Below are 19863 nucleotides of genomic sequence, written 5' to 3'. Positions count from 1 at the left end.
GAGGATATGTGTGACGATATATTACACAAATACGCCCGATTATTTCACATACGACCATAGGACGTTGAAAACAAGGCTTCCCGTTCGCTCAGCCCTATTTAAGCAACATACCGGTGGATTAGTACTCAGGTGGGTGACCACTGGGGAATCCCCACTGTTGTATGTCAGTCATTCTTTTTGCCGATTGTTTTGCCTTTCTGCGAAGGGTTGGATATCGGGAGGCTACAATAGTGGAGAGAGGAAGCTACGACGCACTAGTGTTTTGGCAGCAAACATACGCAAATAGTGTATATTAATGCCAATTGTACAAGTCATTTTGCTGCTCTGCCAGATCGTAGTGTAATAATGTGGTAGCCCATGTCTGTGGTGTGGGCGTGGTTGCCTAGTTGCGACTAATGTACTATTGTCGATTTTGCATTGTGCTTCCACAAGTTACCTTTGCCTCAGAAAAGCAAGAAATAAATAAGACATCTCACTCGAAAAACGGTAGCAACGCCGCCTTTTGCTATATTAACAATAAACCGGTTGTCTTACCTACACCTCCCAGGTTCATGAGAATGGCAGGTATTAGGCTCTCTAATGGCTAGAAGCTGTGCGATCCTCATTAGCTCGCTCAGCCCACTCAACCCACCGCTTGATTACTTGATCGATCTTCTTTATCCCGTCCCTGGTCGCTTCCACCTCGAACCACTCCTGATGCTGCTTTCCACACGCCTCACACTTCTTCATGACCCGCTGCTGTGCAAGCTCGAGATGGATCATGCGCTCCACACGCATAACAGTCGGCACCTTCCGCACAGTCCCAGCATCAGATGCGCGTCGGCTTTGATCCACATTTTGCGCAGATTGGCGACGGGAAGCTGCAGGTGACACTTGTGGCGAAGGTGTAGGAGTCGAGGATGAGACGTGCGGATAAAAGCGGACAAGGGATAGAGAGTAACCGCACTGACGTGTCCACTCATTCATGCGACGATGCACGTTGTTTGCGCGTCCGATCTTCAGTAGGATTGTGCTTTTTCCTTCTTCTGCTCTACTGGCCGCGTTGCTATCCCCAGGATCTTGGCGCGTAGAAGGTGTTCGTGATTGAGACGTCTGCTTTGTAGAGTATTGTCGCATTACGTCTGAAGTGCGTCGCGCCTGAGTGGGTTGCGATGGTGGAGTAAGGAGTGTGGAAGCTGCTGACGAAGGTACAGGACCAGAGGCTTCAGGTGTCAGCCAGAAGATGTATATGTAACCCTCATCGTCGTGCGGCGAGATAGGTTTAGATAACTCAGCAAGCAAAGTCGAAGCCAGTTGCGGAGACACGTCTTGTGGGATGTACCTCAGCATTTTCGTGGTGTCCGAAGCATTCTCACCAGTTGAAGATGATGGTTTACGGCCGGGCGTTTGTTGATAGGTTGAAGTTGGCCTTGGATTCGCGCTTGACGGTCGGCCATGGGCTGGCCGAACTTCAGAGGACACCCGTGGAGCGGGTGCTGCGTAAGTAGAGTTGGACTGGTAGCCGGTGTCGTCATCATCTGCAGCGCCGCAGCATAAAGATGCCCAAAAGCTTGGCTTCTTCCTTCGTGATGATGGGTTTGTATGCTGACCGTCTCTACGTTTCTTTTGCGCTGCCATGACGTCGCTCGGAACTGATATCAAAGGTCCTTCAACACGATCCCAGGTTGGGGGACGGTTGATCCGTCTCGGACCTTTCCCTTTTCTGCTTGGCGCTTGTGTGGTGTCATTAACTTCTAGAACTCCTAAGCGTTGCACCAGGGTGTCTATACTAGTCCGTTCCATGAGGGGGTAAAGCTGTGTCTCTGGGCCGTTGCTCTTGTTGGCTGCTAGCTGCTCGGCCTGATCCTTGTGTTGCCAGCAAAAGTACGCAGCAGCACCAATGTCCTCGCTGTCACTATCACCACCTGGAACTGAAACGACTGCGAGAACGCCGTCATCGTCGCTCGCTTTGGCATCAATTGGTCGTCTACACGGTCGGCCGGACTTAGTGATGCCTTTGCAAGTTGTCGCCGGGTTCCTGGAGTCTGATCTAGGGATCAGAGATTCAGGCGTCCGGCCTGAGAAAGCCATATCTAGAGGATTGAATGATACGTAGTATTGATGTAATGGATAAGAAGTAGATTGCTGTAGACTTGCAGTGTCAGAATCATGCGTTGTTCAGTGAAGACGTTGATACCACTACGAAAACATGGCTTCAATTCGCGGTGAAGAACGAAGGTCCGGGCACGCGCAAGCAAAGCAAGTTATCCTACAGCACAGACCGTAGGAACGTCGTTGGCAGATGTCGAGTTGGCGCGTGCATTGGAGCGGGCAAGGGTTTGAAAGTCGAGAGGCTGGTGCGTGGCAGTGCACGGAGCGACGTTGGGCGTGTCGAAGTTCCGAGGCCCGGATGTTTAATTGCTAGTAGGCTCCACGAAGTATGACGTCTTCACAATCGGAACCTACATTCAATTTGTGAGACAAAATTCAATTCAAAATTTGGACAAGAGTGGCTAAAAATCTTCCCTTGCAGACTTACGGAAGCGAGCCTGCCTAGTACCTAGGTGTTGCTCCAACAAGCGCCCAACTAGCTCATCTGTAAGTCTGCAAGAACCGACGCTATGGTAAGTACGTACCTAACAGTAGGTACCGAATCCGGGACCAGCCGAAATTGTGCAGCGTTACCTGGTAGTAAGCGATCACATCAACATACTAATGCAGCCACGATTGGGTGTCTACCTATTTACTTTCACAAACGATGTGAAGATTTCGTAAAAAAATCATCCGTAACGAGGAATCACCCTTTCCATATAGCAGAGAGCTCTTCTACGTCTACGTCACCAAGTGCATCGGGGCTCTTTACAATGTGGCCCTTTCAAGATTTTCAATCAAATTCCCTCGGGCTTACTTACCGAACTGAACTTGCAACGTGAGACTCAGCGAAAACCGCGGCGGCACTTCTTGTGAGCCCCCAGTATGAACCTCAAGATCTGTGTTGAGATACAATATGGTTAAAGACGTAACGCCAAGCATAGAGGAAGAAGGCTCAAAGGAACAGACGGTAATGAACGAATAAGTAGGCCTTGTCTAAACTGAAAGGAGCTCCACTTGGTATGTCGAGCCTCAAACGCAGACCTACACATGTTAAAGAGCTTTGCGTATGGTTTTGATAATTTATTCTCTAAGCTCGCTACAAACACATGTCCGACTTATTGGTATTAACTATGTGCAAAAGTCGAATGTTGTGATCAGTAGGACAGTGCTGATCAGAAGAAATGGCGGATTTATGGACCAAATGAACGAACTTATCTAAAAGTCAAAGACCCCTCATTAATGCCTCGGTTAGGTAGTTCATATTTGCCCGTCTTGATAGTCACTGAATTGTAATCAAACGTCGTTCTGATCCATTCCCACCGTGGAAGCGACTTTACATGTTGTGCATGATGGGAAGCTCCGGCCGCGGGCTCCGGCCGCGGGCTCCGTTCTGCTCGAACGTTTGCTATCAGCCGCGCATCTTGACATGCATGCCCCAGTAAGCAAATAGGTCAGGAACTCGGGGTAATCTCATCGATCTGAATTGCATCAAGTAGCCCCTGGCGTACTTTTTACAACATAGGATGGCTAGGAGACTCTATGTAATTCCTGTGCATCACCACGCTCTTGCACCATGTACGCTATCCAACGATACTCGCTACAAGACTCGAGTACCCAAACTCGCTACGTAAATATTCTTAACTTGCGAACGAAGAGTAGGTGTAATGCTGGTGACCGAATCTAGACTAGAGCGGCTCTAATTCCGCATCAACGATGGTAACGTTCTTTCCACCGGAAAGCGTTCCTATGAGACCGTAAACACATTATGTTGCACGCTCTATCTAACCCGAAGATATGAGATTTGATAACAATTCAGCCAGGTAGTGACAAGGTCGGTAGATACCGTTTGCAGTTGAAGGTGTTCTTGGAACCTCACTGTGGAGGAACGCTTAGCCATTTCCGGAATGTCCTGCCGAGACGACATTGCACCAACGCGCCTTGGATTACCACCTTTATGTTTCCGAAGCACTTCAAAAAGATCTGCGGGATTTCATGCAAGATGAACGTTATCGTGTACATGTCTTTCATTGGCCAATCGCAAGCTTTCCTTTAACAGAGCTTATCTGTACTGAGAAAGTACACGCGGCATCCCTCCGCACTCTGAAGCCGCTCTGTAGGCCCCGCCATCGTCACGTTGTCGACTCCACATTGATGGAACAGCTTTCGCGCCGCTCTAGTAAGATTCCGTATATGGTATATAACAGCGTGAATGCCTCCCTCCTATCTGGCCCATTATACGACTACTTCACTCGCATCGATCACTTCTTTTCCGCGAGGACCATTACACATTGTGATCACTACAGGAGCCGAGTGTTCGATATAATCCACGACCACCTTCCCATCAGCCGCAATGGCGCCCCATCCCTTCAAAAACCTCAATGCTGAGGAGACGCGTGCCGCCCGTGACACTGTTCTCTCGCTGCATAAAGATGTGCTGGTCAATTTCCGAGAGATTTTCCTTCAAGAACCAGAGAAGGAGCTGATGAAGGAGTTCCTCGAAGCTGAGCACGCAGCAAAACCTGGCCAGTCGCCATCATCGAAGAGACCGTCAAGATTGGCCAAGGTCATGTATGATGTCATCGGAGACGACCGCATTCCGGAGTACAACGAGTCGATTATCGATGTAGATCAGAAGAAGCGTGTAAGGCACGAGGTCGTCGGGAAGGAGAAAGGTCAGGCAAGCTTGACCCTATGGGAATTTCAGGAGTTAGTCGACGCTTGCAAAAAGAGCAAGGAATTCCAGGATGCCATCGCAGAATTTCAACTTCCTGAAGGATTTGAGCTTGTGGTCGAACCATGGTCAGTCAACCAATGTGATGTTTATGAAATATGCTGATAAAGACAAGGCCATATGGCGGACTCGACTTCGGCGCAGAGAACCGCAGATATTTCCAAGGCTTGTGCTTCGCTCAAGACACCCGCAATGGCAACCCTGACTCCAATTTCTACGCATATCCGCTTCCCCTCATCCCGGTTATGGATGCTCACAAGAAGGAAATTGTTCGGCTTGATCGTCTAGCAACTGGTGGAAAGAGTGACAGCCTTACCGGAAAGACACACTCACCACGCGTCCTTGATCATTGCCAATCTGCAGAGTACGTCCCTGAGCTTGTCGAGGGCGGCACGCGGAAGGACGTGAAGCCCATCAACATCACACAACCAGAGGGCCCTTCATTCAAGGTCACAGATGAGTCGCTTGTTGAGTGGCAAAAATGGGCTTTCCGCGTGTCGTTCAACCCTCGTGAGGGTGCTGTTCTACACGATGTGCGCTACGAAGGTCGGAGCATCATGTACCGCATGAGCATCAGTGAGATGACTGTTCCATACGCCGACGCACGCCCTCCATTCCATCGCAAGCAGGCCTTTGACTTTGGTGACGGAGGCGCTGGCAATTGCGCAAACAATCTCTCGCTTGGCTGCGACTGCCTAGGTGTCATCAAGTACTTTGATGCCGTTATCGTCGGCAATGACGGCGAGCCCAAAGCTCACCCTAATGTCATTTGTCTGCACGAGCAAGATAACGGTATCGGCTGGAAACATACGAATTGGAGGACTGGCCGTGCAGTTGTCACACGAATGCGCGAGCTCGTCGTACAATTTATCATCACTTTAGCAAACTACGAGTATGTATTTGCTTACAAGCTCGACACGGCAGGGGGCATCACCCTTGAGGTCCGCGCTACCGGTATCGTCTCGACTGTCAACATCGACCCCGGAAAAACATCTCTGTACGGGAACGTGGTTTCCGGCGGAGTCCTCGCACAGAATCATCAGCACATTTTTGCCGCGCGCTTCGATCCTGCCATCGACGGTCATAAGAACACCGTCACTTACGAGGAATCACTTCCTGCACCATGGGATAAGGAAACAAACCCCAACGGCAATTTCTACGAGATACGCAAGACTGTAGTCAATCGCTCTGTCGGTCTTGATGCGAACCCTATGGATCACCGAGTGTTCAAAATCATCAACCAGGACAAGAGAAATCCTCACAGCGGCAACCCAGTGGGTTACAAGTTTACACCTCTCCCTACACAAAAGTTACTCGCAGCACCAGGTTCGATTCAGGCTCAGCGGGCACTGTTCACAAACCATCATGTCTGGGTGACTAAATACCACGATGACGAGCTTTATGCTGCTGGTCGCTTTACATTGCAGAGTCAACTGGAACAGGGCGGTGTACACGATATGGCCGCGCGGAAAGAAGATGTGACGAACGAGGATCTGGTCGTCTGGAACGTGTTTGGCCTTACTCACAATCCGCGTGTTGAGGACTGGCCAGTCATGCCGTGCGAGATCTATCAACTGCACTACAAGCCCAGTGATTTCTTTGACAGGAATCCTGCTATCGATTTCCCCAGCCAAAAGAATCAGGCCAGTGTACTGGTTCCCAAAATCGAAGATTGCTGTGCTCAGAAGCTGTAGTGTTGGATGGGATGTGGTATGGCACTTGCTAACGTATAATTATCAAATTCAAAATTTCTTCAATACACAGACTAATACGCCTTTCTTTCATTACGACCAAATTTGAATCCAATCAAAATTGCGGAGTAACCACGCGCACGTGCATGCCTTGTTACTCCCACATTCAGAAGATCTCCTTCTATGCGTCTCCAGCAGCCTTCACGGCGTGGCCTTTGATCAACCCCTGCTTTCTAGCTTCACCTCCCACAATATCAGGCAGCAGAGCCATCATACTCTGCTGCTTTGGTGTCCAACCCAACACCTTGCTTGCACGCTGGGCCTTGCATCGAGAGTTGGTTCCCCATAAGTAGCTGCCCGGTATTGGTGTTAGTCCATCCGCCTCGTCGGCGGTGATTGTGTCGACTTCAGCCGTATCAATGAATTTCTTTTCGTGTGCAATCTTCGCGATGGCCCTGCCAATATCACCCCAGGCGAAGTTACCGGTCTCAGAGAAGTAGTAGCCTTCGTCATTCCATGTCGCTTTACCGCCATCCGGTTCCATGGCGGCGGCGACCAACGCCAGGAAGATGTTGCTCAGATCTTGAACATGGGATTCACCCCAGACATTAGTTCCCTCGTTGATAACGAAGCCTTTGCCGCGCTTCAGTGTGGTCCCAGAGTAGTTGTAGACCTGAACGCTCTCCCGATTGTCCGGTCCACGCCCGGGTCCATATACACAGCATGGACAGACAATCGCAGATTTGACATCGCCTGCGCCCTTGCTTGCACCTAGAACTATCTTGTCGACATTGCGGTGCAATGCTGCATCCGGGAGAGAAGTAATTTCCTCGATACCATCCCAGTCATTATAGGTGTGCTCTCGATGGCGGCCGTAGCTCTTCTCTTCAAGGTCGGCCCATGATAGGACTCCAGTGCCCGAGGTGTGTATGAAGTAGCTTGGGCCAGGAACTTCACTTTTGGAGAGACCAGCTACCAGAGCTGTGGCAGCACCTACATGGTCACAATCGGCGCAGTGGAGAACGATGTTTGCCCCAGACGCTTCAGTAGTGAGCAGCTCGGTGCTGTCAAGGTCCCCGTAGACCAGGCGAGCTTTAGGAAACTGAGACGCGATCTTTGCGCCCTTGTCGCTGTTGCGAACCAGTGCAGTGATCTCGAGATCTGGGAACGTGTTCGCTATAGCGTACAGAGCGTCACCGCCAATGTAGCCAGTAGCTCCAGTGCCATAGGCTTGTTAGTCACAGGCTCTCGCGAGAGATTCCAATGGACCTCACATAAATAGCTTCGTCATTCTTGATAAAGGCGGTCAAGTAACAAAACTTTAGTGATACTTTACGATGTGTGAGATAGGTAGTGAGGCTCGGATTGTCCAGGCTGTCGTGGACACGTAGGGTTTATGTATTTAGGAGAGGGTGTATGTCTGGGCCAGGCAGCACAGGTGCTTCCGGCAGTATCGATGTCGTGGCGGTACCACGGTGTGAAATCTAGCTATAACAATGCAAATACTCAGACGAAAAGAACATGCACTTGTGTAATAGGTGTGCGGACTCTGTCATCGGGCGAAATTCTGAATCATCCCAAGATGACGTCCTCCGAGGCACAAGACGAGGCCGACCCCGCAGTGGGGGATGCGTGCGTACAGAACGTCTGGAAGCATTGTCTCCGACATGCAGACGCACTAGGGACAGCCTCCACTGTTCCGGTTCCGAGGCCTGGACTGTGCCGGTGTTGCAAGTGCTGCTGGCTTGGCTTGGCGGCAGCACGCGCGGGCGATCTCGTGTACGTGCCGCGACGGTTCCCACAGCTACGTCAACACAGATTCGACTCGGTGAAGACATCAAACCAGCCTCCAGAACCAGACGCAGACACAATCGATACTCGTGGCACAGCAATACAGCCTTTAGCATGGACATCGTGCAGGCCGTCTCCGGCTACATCACCAAGATGGTGTCGGTCGGAGACAGCGCTGCGACAGGTACAACGGCGGCCAAGATGAAGATTCTCTTACTCGACAATGAGACTGTGGGTTTGTCTCCTCTACCAAGACCTTGTGATATCACATACTAACAGAGATCAGGTATCGATTGTATCCTCAGCGACAACTCAGTCCGCCCTCCTTACCCATGAAGTCTACCTCACCGAGTAACTCCGCCCACTGCAATCACAAGCAGGCATATCTGACAGGTAGACAGTCGAATCGAGAACCAGAATCGAGAGAAGATGCGGCATCTGCGTTGCTTGTGCTTCGTACGACCGTCGCCTGAGTCCATACAGAGCTTAATTGAGGAGCTTCGGGAACCCAAATATGGCGAATACAACATATGTAGGTTGTTTGAGGATTTTGGGGCATCGAGGCAGTCTGACCGTGCTTAGATTTCAGCAACGTCATCAAAAAGTCCTCATTAGAACGACTTGCGGAGGCAGACGACCATGAGGTTGTACGCGCTATCCAAGAGCATTTCGCAGACTTCTTCGTTATCAACCCAGACCTCATGTCTCTGAACCTCAGCTTTCCCGACCACAGGGTCTGGAGTACGAGTCCAGATGCGTGGAATCAGCATTCCCTGCAGCGATCAACCGAAGCCGTTCAGGCACTACTTCTTGCACTAAAGAAGAAGCCGCTAATCCGATACCAGAAGAACAGTCTTCTTGCGAAGAAGTTAGCGACTGAGGTGCGATACAACATGACTCAGGAGGAACAGTTGTTTGATTTCAGGAAGACTGATACACCACCCATCTTGCTCATTGTCGATCGCAGAGATGATCCAGTTACACCTCTACTCACACAATGGACCTATCAAGCAATGGTTCACGAACTACTTGGCATCAGTAACGGCAGGGTGGACTTGCGTGACGTGCCGGAGATACGCCCAGAGATGAAGGAGATTGTTCTTTCACAAGATCAAGATCCGTTTTTCAAGAAGAACATGTACCTGAACTTCGGAGACCTGGGTCAGAACGCAAAGGAGTATGTTGAGCAGTTCGCTTCCAGACAACAAGGCACTCAGAAGCTCGACTCAATCGCAGATATGAAACGCTTTATCGAAGACTTCCCAGAATTCCGCAAACTATCAGGCAACGTCACGAAGCACGTAACCCTGGTTGGTGAGCTGAGCAGAAGAGTTGGCGAAGAGAGTTTATTGGACGTCAGCGAGCTGGAGCAGAGTCTTGCGTGCCAGGACAATCACTCAAACGACGTCAAGTCGCTACAGAAGATCATACAAGACCCCAAAATCCCCGCAAACAACAAGCTGCGGCTCGTTGCAATTTACGCGCTGCGGTACCACAAGAACTCTTCCAACTCAACTGCCATGTTACTAGATTTGCTGGCCGTTGCAGGAGGCCTTTCACGGAATCGCATCAACGTGATCACACAATTACTCACATACCACGACTCATTGCCATCTGCTGCTGCGACAGGAGGCATGCCAGAACTCTTCCAACCAGGCTCATTCTTTGGCGGTGCAAGGGACCGGTTCAAGGGCCTGAAGGGTGTCGAAAATGTGTACACCCAGCACTCGCCTAGGTTGGAAACAACAGTGCAGGACATGATTAAAGGGCGCCTAAGCCTGCAGCTCTACCCGTTCGTGGAAGGAGGAGGGACAACCAAGGACAAACCTCAAGACATAATCGTGTTTATGGTAGGCGGGACAACCTACGAAGAAGCCAAAATGGTAGCGCAGGTCAACGCGAGTTCTCCCGGCGTTCGTGTCGTTCTCGGAGGAACTACAGTGCATAACAGCAGCTCTTTCTTGGAAGAAGTCGCGGATGCGGTCGAGTCTTGGCCTGAGCCTCCAGCCACTTCAGCTGCTGCTCGGTTACGGCGGGAAGTAGGCAGGTAATGACCTCGCCACTGCTGGCTGGGCCCACGGCCGCCCGGCCCATTTACCAAGGGTCTTGTCCAGTTAATTCGTCGGAGTCGGATGAAAAGGTCGTGTCGTGACGGGTTAGCAGCCCGGACTTCTGGTGTTGGCTGTTCGAAATCGTGGCGGTCCGGCAGAACGCGGGTTGGCTTGCCTTAATCTTACCATCTCGTCAGGCTCTCGCGGCCGACGTTCCCAGCAACTGGTGCCATAAATCCCTCAAGTGATGTTGGAATATGCACTGTGATGTCTGCCATAACATTTGTGGACACGACAGTCGTGTGCTGCTCCAATCGGGGTTGCTTTGTACCCGTCGTGAGTAAGGTGGGGGCATGAGGCTCCTGCAAATAGCGACTACAGGACCCGTCGCATGTTCGCGTGGGTCATGCCCGGTAGAGCTAGCCTGTGGAAAATAGTCAACTGTATACATATGCATCGTGGTACCTGCGTCGCTCCGACAGGCGGCGAGTAGCTTCTTTGCAACGCGCAGCACCGATCCCATTTGCGACCCCACAGCTCTAGCGTGATCATCAGCCACTAGGTAGACGCTTCCGTCGTGCCACTTAACCTCCAGACCCCCAACACTTTCCCTAGACCATGGCTTAAGAGATGGAGCATATGAGCAATGCCAGAACAAGGACAAGTACTGCAGTCTCGAGTGGTTCGCAGAAGAAATCCACGCCCAATTAATTCTTGTGTCGAATGCCGAACTCGGAAGTCGCGATGCTCGAAAACACACCCCTGCCAGAATTGCACCGCCTTTGGTCGCGAATGCATCTTCATTACCGTCCCAGAGAGCGCGGCGCGCAAGAAGGAGAGGGAGCAGAGAGAGCGCGCAGCTTCAAAGTCGGGCTCCAATGTTACCGTGCCGGACTGGACTAGGAACATTCCGGTGCGCACGCAGAGCTCGACCAGCTTGCCTGATCATGACCCGTACGAGAATCCAAATTCTGTCAACACTACCACGCCAGGAACTCCGCCCCGCGACTACGAATGGCAGGAGTACCAGCAGGATGTCGAAGTTGATAGAGGAGATGCATGGGAGCAACTCCCTGCGGAGCCTGAAGAGACCCAGGACGACGTGTACGAAGATGAGAATGACGACGAAGACCAGATTGCGACGGACCTTACCATCAGGATAGGACGGATGATCATTTGTGAAAACGTAACTGGCTTTTTTCGCCCTCAATATGCTGAAGAGGTACTGTCTGCTCCATCCACCTGCCCCCGCAGGGCGTTTCAGGTGTGGTTGCTGAATGTCACGTGTAGCTGGGCAAGCTTGTCGCGGAGCGCAATGCCTCAATTTCATCAGTCGCGGGTCAAAGGCAATCGCAGTCGTCCGCGTTGCTGTCAGCAGAGCAGATGCCGTCTCTGGCGCCAGCGTTAAATCTGCTGCTCGGCGGCTCGATATCTGCACACAGCAATAACGATATCAGTGCCCCGCAGTTGCCCACCAAGATGGAGGCAGAGGCGCTCTTCCAGCGATACTTGGACGCGGTCGATCCTATGGCCCACGTCTTACATATCCCTTCTTTCAAACGGCTCTTCGAGCGATTCTGGATGAATGTCGAAATTGGCAGCCCAAACCAGAACTCATGTACTGCTCTGATTTTGGCAGTTTGTATGGCAGCGGCTGCATCCGTCTCGCCACTGCAAGCAAAATCACAATTCGGCATCACCAAAGAGGATTTGTTCTTGAGGCTACAAAAGGCCACTGAACGAGCTCTCCTGCGTGCCAATTGGGCGAAAACGTCAAATATCAGAACGCTCCAGGCGCTGACAATTTATCTGGTATGGCACCGGTCTTTCTTTGTTGCGAATTAGCGCTGACGTAGGCAGATCCCCCTTTGTAGAGCGCAGATTTCCAGGGCAACATCTGTTGTGGTCGGCGCACTTGTCCGCCTGGCACAGTGCATAGGCATTCATCGTCTAAGTCACAGCTCTGCGACCAGCCTTACCCCTCTGCAGCGCCATGTCAGATCCCTGCTGTGGTATCAGATCTGTTTCCTCGACTTCAAGACTGCGGAAGCGCAAGGTCCTCATCCATCGATCCGCTCTGACGATGTGGACATTGCTATGCCACTCAACGTTGACGACGACGTCTTCGAGTTTGGTAGCTCGCAGTGGCAGCAGAACCCAACGTCGGTGCATGGCTGGACCGATGTCACACTTTCACTCATCCGATACGAATGCAACGAGATCCATCGCTTGATCTTCCGCGGCAGGATTGAGATGGACCGCAAACACATCACTCTGCACGACCTCCGTGCTCGCGTCGAGGCCCGGAAACGCCAGATCCAGAGCAAGTACCTGCAGTTCCTTGACGCCACAGTCCCTCTTCAGCGCTACGCAGGCCTCGTTGCGACCCTGCTCATGTCGCGCTGCGACTCGATGCTGCTGTATCGGCATCTCCCGCAAACGTCTCTGCAACCGCGGTCAGAGTCGGAGAACCGTCTGCGCGACGTGCTTCTCACCGCGGCCCTGACCACGCTAGAAATCGGCGCCACGCTCGACACGCTTCCGTCGCTCAGCTCCTGGGCCTGGTACTCGACGACGTACCAGCAGTACCACGCGGTCCTGCTACTCCTCACCGAGCTCTACCGCACGCCCGATCTCCCGCGCAAGGACCGCATGATGACGATGATCGACCATATCTTCGGGCACTGCTACGGCATCAGCGTGCGCGAGCGGTGCTCGGACCTGCTGTGGACGGTCAAGGAGAACCTCGAGGCCTTCTACGTGATGAAGGGCTTCAACAAGAAGCGCCAGAACCTCGCGCCCCAGCAGCACCCCACGCTGCAGCCGCTGCCCAGCTTCTCGTCCACCAGCCCCAACTACGTCGGCCAGACCCCGCGCTTGTCGCAGGGCCCGCATGGCCAGCTGCAGCGCACGAGCACGCTAGACGGGCTGAATGTCGACTTTGATAGCATCCTGGGCAGTCTGAATGGCGGCGGTGGGAATGCAGAGGACTTTGACATCTTCGGCAACATGGGCAGTAATAACGGCGGGGGCGAGGCGAATGCAATCTTCGTGCCGGTGGACAGCGGGGTGCAAGGGTCGGGGGATTTTGGGACGACGAGTCCAAACGGAGGGCTACAGCAGTGGGTGAGTGGCGACGATGATTTTGGAGTTCAATCTCTCTCGTTCGTACTAACGCAGCGCAGGAGAACTGGAATTTCCCGAACGCACAACCCAAGTATGAAAGTTAGATGGCGGGTAGGTTGCGGCATGCTTTTTATAGATTTTTTTGGGTTCGCTGAGATACGGATGCGATTGGGTCGTATCGCGTATGACTGAAATACGTTTGAGCGAGTGGCACGGTCGTTACAAAAGGGGCGAGAGTGGATCAATGAGGACTCGTTGCACATCATGGGCCAGCGTAATGCCTTGCGGAAATTGGGTTAACCGTGTCTTTTGAAATTGTGCTACATACGCCCCCCCTACGCAATGCGCGCTCCAGAACGCCGTGTGGTATGGAAAATAAGTTTTTGACGAGCAAAGAAGATGCAACGCCCAATCTACGCCGCAGTGTGACGCAGAGCCAGATACGGCACCAGGGAGGGGTGTTACCAGGTGGCGATTCTGGCAGAAGCGGACGCGCGACCTATACAAACACGCATGTCAGCACCAAGCAGGGAAGATGATGGATATGCTGTGCTAGTATCGTGTCACGGTGGATTCACTCAACGCACTTCGCTTCATCGGCGGGGGCGGTGGTGGGGGCTTCTTGGCACGTGATGGAGGCGGCGGCGGCACGCGCTTTGCGGCGGGGGCGGCGGCGGCGTCGTTTTGTGACCAGCTCGCGGCGCGCGAGATGACATTGCCGCTGCCCTGGGACGAGCGGTCGGGACTCGGCGGGGAGCGGTCGCGGCGACTGCTGCCCGAGGCAGTGTGGTCGTCGTCGTCGTAGTCGTCGGCGAAGGTGTTTTGCTGGCGGACGGGGCGCAGGTTGTTGCGGCCGCTGGAGATGACGACCGAGTCGGTCGGGGTGCGGGCCAGGCGGCGGGCGGGCGAGTCGTCGCGGGCGCCGTAGCTGTCGTGCGTCGAGGTGCGGCTCAGGGCGGGCCGCAGAGCGTAGCCACCGGGCGAGCCTTCGGGGGCCGGCGAGCGGCTGCGCGTGGATAGCTTCGGGATGGTCATGCGCGGCACTTCGGGCTCGGGCTCCTCCTCGACGGGGTTGAAGCGCTCGGCGTAGCCGTGGGCCGTGTTGGAGCGCGAGCGCGTGGCGCGGGCGGGGGGCGCGTCACTGGCAGCGTCAGCAGTTGATCCAAGAGGCGGGCGGCGGCGGCGGCCGGGACGTACGGGGCGGGCCACTCGCGCTTGACCGTCATCAGCAGCTCGCGGCAGCGGTCGTGGTAGCTGAGCTCGGCCTCGAGGAAGCTGGTCAGGTCCTGGACCATGTCGGCCTCGGCCTCCTTGATGTCCTGCATGCGGCGGAACACGTCCTCGCTGGTCTCCTCGTACTTGGCCTTTTGGGCACGCAGCTCCTCCTCCATGCGGAAGTCCTCCTTCTTCGTCTTCTGCATCTTGGCCAGCGACGTGTCGTAGGCCAGGCGGCGCGTCTCGAGCCGCTTGCGCGCGTTCTGGTACTCCTTCATCTGGATGAGCCCGCGGTCGAGCCCCTCCAGCCACGACGACGTGGCGCTCTGCGCGTACGTCTCCTGCACGCGGGCCAGGCGCTCGTTGGCGCGGCCGAGGGCTGCGGCGGTCAGCAAAGGCGCAGGAACAGGCGCGGGCAATGCGGGCGGGCAGTGCGCTCAGCGCGGGGCGGGCGGCGTACAGGACAGGCAGTTGCCAAACTCCGAGTCGGGCTCAAAGTCCTCGCCGTGCGTGACCATGGCCGAGCCCAGGTGGCCGCCGGGCAGCTGCTTCTCCTTGTCGGCGCCCTCGGCGCGCTTCGAGATGGACTTGACGTAGACGGCCATGGCTTGCTGCATCTTGTTCATGCCTGTGCAGTGTCAGCGGCGCGGCGGCGGCGGGCGGGCGGGCGGGCGGCGCACCCTCATGGCGCAGCTCCATCTCCATCTCCAGCGCGCGGAACTCGTCTGAGGCGCCGGTGCGGGCTTCGGCGCCCATCTTCTCGCCGGCCCATTGCTTGAAGCGGCCGAACTTCTTGTTGACGTTCATCGCGGCGGGCGGGGCGGGGCGGGTCGGGGTCGTGGGGTCGGGTCGAGGTCAATCGAGGGGCGGGTCGAGGGTCGGGTCGAGGGTCGGGTCGAGGGTCGGGTCGAGGGGCAGGCCGGCCAGCAGCGGAGCAGGAGACAGACACGGGGCAGCGAGGAAGGAGGGAGGAGCGCCGTGGCCGTGGGCGGGCGGCCCATATATGAACGCGTCCCGATCCACCGCGAATGTCTCCTGGCCCCTGCGGGTCCTGCGGGGCGCGGCCAGCGGCGCCAATCGCTGCGTTTCACCTCGTTGGGGTGCGCGTGCTCTGGAGTCTGTGAGCCCTGGCCCCGCCCGTGGCAGCCGCGCCCTCGACAGGTCGAGCGAACCACACGCCCGTCCCTATCTCGCCGCGTCCGGCGACGTCATGGCTGCGCGCCCGCTGCACTGCTGCAGCCCGTCCAGTGCCAGTGCCTCCCTGCGCGTCTCAGCACGCATGCCGCAGCCCTGCTCTCCCTGGCAACGCGGGCCACGACGCGGCCGCCACTGCTCCTGAACCTTGGGCAGGCCATGGAGGCCACCGGGACCCAGCTGGCCAGTCGGTGCTGCACCAAGCACCCGACGCCCTCTCTAGTCTTGCTTCTGGACTCTGCACTTGCGCGACCTGTGCTCCTTCCTTTATCGAGCCGCTCTCCGACTGGTGGCTGCTCGCCCAACGCCACTGCAGTGTGGGAAACGGCGCAGGTCGATGCCCACACGGGGTGATGCCTTGCACGCCTCCAGCTCGGCCACACTCTGCATGCGTCGCAGCTGCAACAGCATCTCGCCCCGAACCAGACAGATTGCAACACCAGAGCATCAAGCTTGGGCATGGTGGGGCTCGACACGTGACCATCGCCCATGCATGAGGTGACCTCCACGCTCCACCTCCAACCCCGAACTTCAACATTGGTGCCGGCGAAATCAACAACACGCTTCCAGCTCTGACCTGCTGCTATCCCGCACTGACACCGGTAAAGGGGCGTCGTGACACAACAGCTCATCCCAGTTTCCATTAGAATGCGCCTTTTCACCTCTCCATCTCTCTGTCAATCTTCTCAGTGCATTCTTTCTGCTTTGCATCCTACTCAGCACTCCATACAAGAAAGCGCGTGAGTCAGTGGAATAGGTAGGTGGGACCACACCATGCGGCCCAGTCATGAACCGTCCGAGTAGGATATCGTCCCAAAGCGGGGAACACAGACAGGCAACCCGTCAGACCGACCACCGCCCACAAACTCGTCTTCGCAACCATCGACACGTTGAGTATCAGGTCAGTCCTCTCCCATGTACTACAAGATTCCTCAAGGGGCGTTTTACGAAGACGTTGGTGCAAAAGAGCTGGACGCAGTGGCTAGTAGGACCCTCTGGCGCATCGACCACGACCAGAAAGCGTCCAAGGCTTGAAGATCGACTGTCGACGCAGTGCAATTCACCAAAAATTGGTTCCCCACCGCGACACCGTCTTATGATGCTCTGGCGATCCGCAATCCACCGGCTCTCTTGCGTCGCACTCGAGATGTGTGATCAGGGATGACGTGCATGCGTGCAAGTCATATCGGGGTCATGTGTGGCATCGATAGCATCAAACAGGCTATGCAGAGCTGATGCGAAAGCGCGGGGAGCAGCGTGGAAGAAAGCGTGGCTGGTCGTCAGGTCTCTGAAGGTGAGTACGTGTCGCACGCATTTCGGCCAGATTCAAAGCAAGCGCAAACAACCGGAATGCGTTCGCACATGGCGACAGTCCAGATAGAGCTCTCCAATCAATTGAAACGCGGTGTCTCCGCGTTTCTGCCTTCTCCATGCTGTGCCTGTGAACATGCCCCTGCAGATTCATCTACGTGGTAGTAGCCGCGTCTAATACCCCGGATTATCCAAGAACCAATAGCTTAGTCCCTGTGCTAGCGAACAGCGGTTACCTCATTCACCGGTTGCGCCTAGCCCTCGCGTTGACGACGTTCCTCCAAACCACCACCACGAACCACGACCGCAAAGCAAACATGACCGACTCCGACTCGGACTCAGCGCTCTCCTCGGCGCCTCCTAGCGAGGATGAAGCGCCTGTCGCAGCCGCGCCAAAAGCTGCGTCGAAGAAGAAGAAGAAGGCGACGACGATTCTCACCTTCTTCAACAAGCGCTCGCCATCACCGCCGCCGAGACAGCGCCCAGCGTCGCCGGCCCATGAATACGTGCCAGAGGATAATCCAGCCATTGCTGTACGTGTTAGACGCGTCAATCGCGTCCCGTCGCGCCGTGTTTACCGTCTACACGTCCGCGGCGGTTACGTCAGGGCTCCGCTAACATTTTTGGCTCGCAGTTTATTGTCATGTTTCGCTCGCGATTCAACGAGGCCTTCCCCCGCAATGCGCCGCATGTTGGGCCCCAGGATGTCGAGCTGGGCGTTGCAGAGGGCACGCCGTCACCGGACGTCGAGGGCCTCCTATGCGCCCTGCTCGGCCTCGTTCTGAATCGCAAAAAGCCTGTCGAGTGCGTTCCCCCTCCCTCCCTTGTCACAGGCATACAGAGCGGTCGCAGGGCTCTTGCGAAGCTTATAGGGCTGTGCGCAGCTAGCTGACACGACGTCTTACAGGAAGGGTCACTATGGCCGCGCTCTTGAAGAAGCGGTCCAGACACAGAGGTCGCAGTGGCCAGTCGAGTGGCAGCGCACGAACCCGCTCAGCGGCAGCCGCTCGTTCAACTCGATGACGCCGACGGAGCGCGTAAGAGCCCACCTCGACGATGCTGACAGCCGCTGACCCGCCCAGATCACCCTCCTCCACGCCCTCTGCCTGTGGAGCCTGAACCAGAGCGAAGACGTCAAGGCGATGATTGCACAGGCATACAAGTCGCGGACGACCAAGGACAAGCTCGACACAAACATCGCGCTCTCGGTGCAGCCGTGGGGCCGCGACGGCGAAAAGCGCCGCTACTGGCTGATCGAGGGGCAGAACGACACACACTTCCGCGTCTACCGCGAGGCCAGCTCGAAGACGCCCAAGTCGACCTGGTGGAGCGTTGCCGGGTCCATCGACGAACTGAAGGCGCTGGCTGATGTCTTGGCCGATGAGGATGGCCATCGCGAGGCTAAGGCGCTGGCGGAGCGCATGACCAACGCCGTGCCGCGCTTCGAAGCCTCGGAGAACGTGAGTGGACCCAGCTCGGATGCGTTATGTCGTATTGACAATCATGCAGAAGCGCAAGCGCCGCGAATACCGCGTCAACCGCACCGCCGCCTTCACCCGACCCGAACCTGGCTTCTCGCTCTACGAAGGCCGCACCCGCGGCAAGCGCCAGCGCTACACATTCGACGACGGAGAAGACTTTGACTCGGACGACGCGCCCGTCCGTCGATCAGGCCGTCAGTCAGCGCGCGACTCGTCGCCCTTGCAGACTGGCCCGACTGTCACTGCGAGCGGACGCCAGGTCAGGTCCCGCGCAATCGGCCTGTATGGCGAGACGCTGCACAGCGGACAAACAACAGACCGCGCGTCGCCCGCTACTGGAGACTATGTACGGTCTGACGTCTCTGAAGAGCCGCGACAGAGCCGTTCGACACGCGCCGGCAATCGCTCTCACCTGAGCCGCGAGATGGACTCGGAGGAGGATGACGATGCCACGTCGTGGGACGGCGGCGATGAAGACGAAGACGAGCCTGATCGGATGGACGTTGACAACGATGAGGATGATGGGGCCGAGCAGTCGTCCGAAGACGAGCAGGAGCCCGACTCACTCGTTGTGACCTTGCACTATCGAACGAAGCCATCCGCCACGTCCAACGAATCGAAGCCTGAAGTCGCATCGGCCAACGGCGCAACGCCTGGCGTCGACATAGCTATGGAGGATGTTGGGGTATCGACCCAACCAGAAGTCCCGGCAGCCCCCGTTGCTGTGCCGCCCCGCATCCTTTCCACTGCCATACCAAACGACTGGCCTGCCCAGCTGCCAGCTGCTGTTGTTGCACCCAAGCTCAAAAATGAGCAACCCCCAGTAGACGCCAGCGCCCTCCCGAAGCTCGACGGGTTCTTCTCCGCACCCACGCCGCCGTACAGCGCTCCCGAAGAAAAGCGCGACCAGGAGCAGCCACACGCCTACGCAGTCCAGCCAGAGGCCCCGCAGCAACCCCCGTACGCAACGCCGGTCAACAGCGGTGCGCCGACGTGGCAGTAGAACTGCCACTCTGTGCGCTTACTGCGCCAGGGCAGTAGCTCTTGAGGCGTTCGAGTGCTTCCCAGGGTGGCGCGAGATTGCTACGATGTTCCTGTGGACGTGTCTTGGGTCCGACTTTGCTTTGATTTTCAGCGTGTATACTACTAGAAACGCGTCGGCCCGTGTGGGCGGCGGTGTGATGGAGACTGTTGAGGGT

The 19863-nt window shown here is 55.6% G+C and overlaps 7 protein-coding genes across 7 annotated transcripts; 4 read left to right on the top strand and 3 right to left on the bottom strand.

Annotated features, from left to right (window-relative positions):
• Positions 1 to 431: 431 nt before the first annotated feature.
• Positions 432 to 2335, bottom strand: C7974DRAFT_216723 (meiotically up-regulated gene 113-domain-containing protein). The gene has a single exon (XM_046137085.1). The coding sequence runs from the start codon at positions 2068 to 2070 to the stop codon at positions 577 to 579; it is 1494 nt and encodes a 497-aa protein (XP_045995520.1). The 5' UTR covers positions 2071 to 2335; the 3' UTR covers positions 432 to 576.
• Positions 2336 to 4031: 1696 nt separating this feature from the next.
• On the top strand, positions 4032 to 6566 carry C7974DRAFT_397731 (copper amine oxidase-like protein). The gene is made up of 2 exons (XM_046142230.1): positions 4032 to 4872; positions 4920 to 6566. The coding sequence occupies exons 1-2, from the start codon at positions 4424 to 4426 to the stop codon at positions 6496 to 6498; spliced, it is 2028 nt and encodes a 675-aa protein (XP_045995519.1). The 5' UTR covers positions 4032 to 4423; the 3' UTR covers positions 6499 to 6566.
• A 21-nt stretch (positions 6567 to 6587) lies between these two features.
• Positions 6588 to 7717, bottom strand: C7974DRAFT_457074 (uncharacterized protein; the record flags this gene model as incomplete). Its single annotated transcript, XM_046146042.1, has 1 exon — positions 6588 to 7717. A coding segment is annotated over one exon (1041 nt), but the record flags the coding sequence as incomplete, so codon positions are not given.
• A 683-nt stretch (positions 7718 to 8400) lies between these two features.
• C7974DRAFT_339140 (vacuolar protein sorting-associated protein 45) lies at positions 8401 to 10817 on the top strand (the record flags this gene model as incomplete). Its single annotated transcript, XM_046139240.1, has 4 exons — positions 8401 to 8517; positions 8573 to 8637; positions 8688 to 8818; positions 8869 to 10817. 4 exons carry the CDS (start codon positions 8401 to 8403, stop codon positions 10335 to 10337), a joined length of 1782 nt encoding a protein of 593 aa, XP_045995517.1. The 3' UTR covers positions 10338 to 10817.
• Positions 10818 to 10983: 166 nt separating this feature from the next.
• On the top strand, positions 10984 to 13567 carry C7974DRAFT_314271 (fungal-specific transcription factor domain-containing protein; the record flags this gene model as incomplete). The annotated part of the gene is made up of 4 exons (XM_046138452.1): positions 10984 to 11601; positions 11628 to 12149; positions 12198 to 13463; positions 13523 to 13567. 4 exons carry the CDS (start codon positions 10984 to 10986, stop codon positions 13565 to 13567), a joined length of 2451 nt encoding a protein of 816 aa, XP_045995516.1.
• A 470-nt stretch (positions 13568 to 14037) lies between these two features.
• On the bottom strand, positions 14038 to 15485 carry C7974DRAFT_314906 (uncharacterized protein; the record flags this gene model as incomplete). The annotated part of the gene is made up of 5 exons (XM_046138479.1): positions 14038 to 14189; positions 14234 to 14604; positions 14661 to 15057; positions 15139 to 15306; positions 15359 to 15485. The coding sequence occupies 5 exons, from the start codon at positions 15483 to 15485 to the stop codon at positions 14038 to 14040; spliced, it is 1215 nt and encodes a 404-aa protein (XP_045995515.1).
• A 2015-nt stretch (positions 15486 to 17500) lies between these two features.
• On the top strand, positions 17501 to 19667 carry C7974DRAFT_435169 (uncharacterized protein; the record flags this gene model as incomplete). Its single annotated transcript, XM_046145041.1, has 5 exons — positions 17501 to 17716; positions 17818 to 17987; positions 18091 to 18220; positions 18266 to 18643; positions 18693 to 19667. 5 exons carry the CDS (start codon positions 17501 to 17503, stop codon positions 19665 to 19667), a joined length of 1869 nt encoding a protein of 622 aa, XP_045995514.1.
• Positions 19668 to 19863: the final 196 nt, after the last annotated feature.

This window comes from Boeremia exigua (genome assembly GCF_020726555.1).
Source record: "Boeremia exigua strain MPI-SDFR-AT-0100 chromosome Unknown C7974scaffold_8, whole genome shotgun sequence".
Taxonomy (NCBI): domain Eukaryota; kingdom Fungi; phylum Ascomycota; class Dothideomycetes; order Pleosporales; family Didymellaceae; genus Boeremia; species Boeremia exigua.
This window is presented reverse-complemented; position numbering and strand designations above follow the sequence as displayed.

Coding starts and splice junctions, on each gene's coding strand:
- C7974DRAFT_216723 (XM_046137085.1), bottom strand. CDS start 2,070: ATGGCTTTCTCAGGCCGGACGCCTGAATCTCTGATCCCTAGATCAGAC.
- C7974DRAFT_397731 (XM_046142230.1), top strand. CDS start 4,424: ATGGCGCCCCATCCCTTCAAAAACCTCAATGCTGAGGAGACGCGTGCC. Junction 4,873..4,919: donor GAGCTTGTGGTCGAACCATG/GTCAGTCAACCA, acceptor GATAAAGACAAG/GCCATATGGCGGACTCGACT.